This window comes from Emiliania huxleyi (assembly GCF_000372725.1).
Source record: "Emiliania huxleyi CCMP1516 unplaced genomic scaffold EMIHUscaffold_6839, whole genome shotgun sequence".
NCBI lineage: Eukaryota > Haptophyta > Isochrysidales > Noelaerhabdaceae > Emiliania > Emiliania huxleyi.
The window spans coordinates 1-1408 of NW_005196874.1; the positions used below are offsets into that span (position 1 = coordinate 1).

A 1408-nucleotide genomic window follows, 5' to 3' on the forward strand; every position below is an offset into this window, starting at 1 on the left:
ACCGCGAAAAGAATTCGGCGCGCGCACACATCAAAAGCTGCGCGCACACATCAAAAGCTTCCCCCCACACGCAGACTGACAATCTTTCCGACATACGCGTACTCGCCGAGCAGTGCAGACCCGGCCATGACGCACCCGTGTGCGCGCCTAGTACTCCTCCCCCTCCTCCTCGCCCTCGCCCTCGGCCGACTCTGCGCCGACCTCCTCGTAGTCCTTCTCGAGGGCGGCCATGTCCTCGCGCGCCTCGGAGAACTCGCCCTCCTCCATGCCCTCGCCGACGTACCAGTGCACGAAGGCGCGCTTGGCGTACATCAGGTCGAACTTGTGGTCGATGCGGGAGTAGAGCTCGGCGATGCACGTCGAGTTAGACATCATCGTGACGGCGCGCATCACCTTGGCGAGGTCGCCGCCCGGCACGACCGTGGGAGGCTGGTAGTTGATGCCACACTTGAAGCCGGTCGGGCACCAGTCCACGAACTGGATCGTCCGCTTCGTCTTGATGGTGGCGATCGCCGAGTTGACGTCCTTGGGCACCACGTCGCCACGGTACATGAGGCAACACGCCATGTACTTGCCGTGGCGTGGGTCGACCTTGATGAGCATCGAGGCGGGCTCGAACACGGCGTTGGTGATCTCGGAGACGGAGAGCTGCTCGTGGTACGCCTTCTCGGCCGAGATGATGGGCGCGAAGGAGGCGATGGCCAGGTGGATCCGCGGGTACGGCACCAGGTTCGTCTGGAACTCGGTCAGGTCGACGTTGAGCGCGCCGTCGAAGCGGAGCGAGGCGGTCATCGACGAGATGATCTGGGCGGTGAGGCGGTTGAGATTGGTGTACGTCGGGCGCTCAACGTCAAGGTTGCGGCGGCAGATGTCGTACAGCGCCTCGTTGTCCACCATGAAGGTGACGTCCGTGTGCTCGAGCAGCGTGTGCGTCGAGAGGACGCAGTTGTACGGCTCGACGACGGCGGTCGAGACCTGGGGCGCCGGGTAGATGGTGAAGGAGACCTTGGACTTGCGGCCGTAGTCGACCGAGAGGCGCTCGAGGAGGGCGCCCAGGAAGGAGCCGGTGCCGCCGCCGATGGCGTTGAAGGCGAAGAAGCCCTGCAGGCCGGTGCAGTTGTCGGCGAGCTTGCGGATGCGGTCGAGGACGAGATCGACAATCTCCTTGCCGACGGTGTCTGCGCGGCCGGATGGGGGCGGGGTGAGGAAGTGGAAGGGCAGATGCGCGCGCGCGCGCGAGGGCGGTTAGGGGGCAGGGCGTCGCGGGGGCGGGGCGGGCGCGGTAGGGGGAGGGGGTCGGCGGGCGCGGTAGCGGGAGGGATCGGCCGGCGCAAGAGCGAGTGGGGGTCGGGACTGGGGTGGGGGTGGAGGGAGCTCACAGTGGCCGCGCGCGTAGTTGTTGCGGCGT

At 66.6% G+C, this 1408-nt stretch overlaps 1 protein-coding gene across 1 annotated transcript; it reads right to left on the minus strand.

The window, feature by feature from the left end:
- Positions 1-147: 147 nt before the first annotated feature.
- EMIHUDRAFT_78701 (alpha-tubulin) lies at positions 148-1401 on the minus strand (the record flags this gene model as incomplete). The annotated part of the gene is made up of 2 exons (XM_005762286.1): positions 148-1178; positions 1380-1401. Coding segments are annotated over 2 exons (1053 nt in total), but the record flags the coding sequence as incomplete, so codon positions are not given.
- Positions 1402-1408: the final 7 nt, after the last annotated feature.